The 386-nt window shown below is 66.8% G+C and overlaps 1 protein-coding gene across 1 annotated transcript in view; it reads right to left on the bottom strand.

Moving 5' to 3' along the window:
* LHX5 (LIM homeobox 5) overlaps positions 1 to 386 on the bottom strand; it is a 20,760-nt gene that overhangs the window by 15,621 nt on the left and 4,753 nt on the right. Inside the window, exon 3 of the mRNA XM_027773122.1 lies at positions 8 to 249. Coding sequence (XP_027628923.1) covers positions 8 to 249 — 242 coding nt within the window. The remainder of the gene's footprint in view (positions 1 to 7; positions 250 to 386) is intronic.

Below are 386 nucleotides of genomic sequence, written 5' to 3'. Positions count from 1 at the left end.
CCTGCGCCAGCTGCGCGCGGATGTGGCGCGTGGGCTTGGGCGTGGCGGCGAAGGCGGCCTTGAGCGTCTCCAGCTGCTTGGCTTTAATGGTGGTGCGCGGGCCGCGCCGCTTGGTGCCAGAGTTCTGCTCTTCGTTCTCGTTGTTGGCGGTCTCCTTATCCGACGAGGTCGAGTTATCGGTCTCCTTGGGGTCGTCCTGCAGTGGGTCCTGGAGGTCCGGGGACAAACTGCGGTCCGTACAGGATGACACTGAGGGGGGACGGGTGGGAGAGGAGAACGCGGCGTCAGGGGCAGCCTGAGGTCTCTCCGATCCCGAGGCCGGTTCAGTCCGCTCAGGCTACCGCCGACCGCGCCAGGTTTCCTCCCAAACCTGCGACAGCCCCTCC

This window comes from Tupaia chinensis, unplaced genomic scaffold (assembly GCF_000334495.1).
Source record: "Tupaia chinensis unplaced genomic scaffold, TupChi_1.0 Scaffold000323_1, whole genome shotgun sequence".
NCBI classification, from domain to species: Eukaryota; Metazoa; Chordata; class Mammalia; order Scandentia; family Tupaiidae; genus Tupaia; species Tupaia belangeri.
Note: the sequence above shows the minus strand (reverse complement) of the source record. Positions and strands in the feature narration are given on the sequence as shown.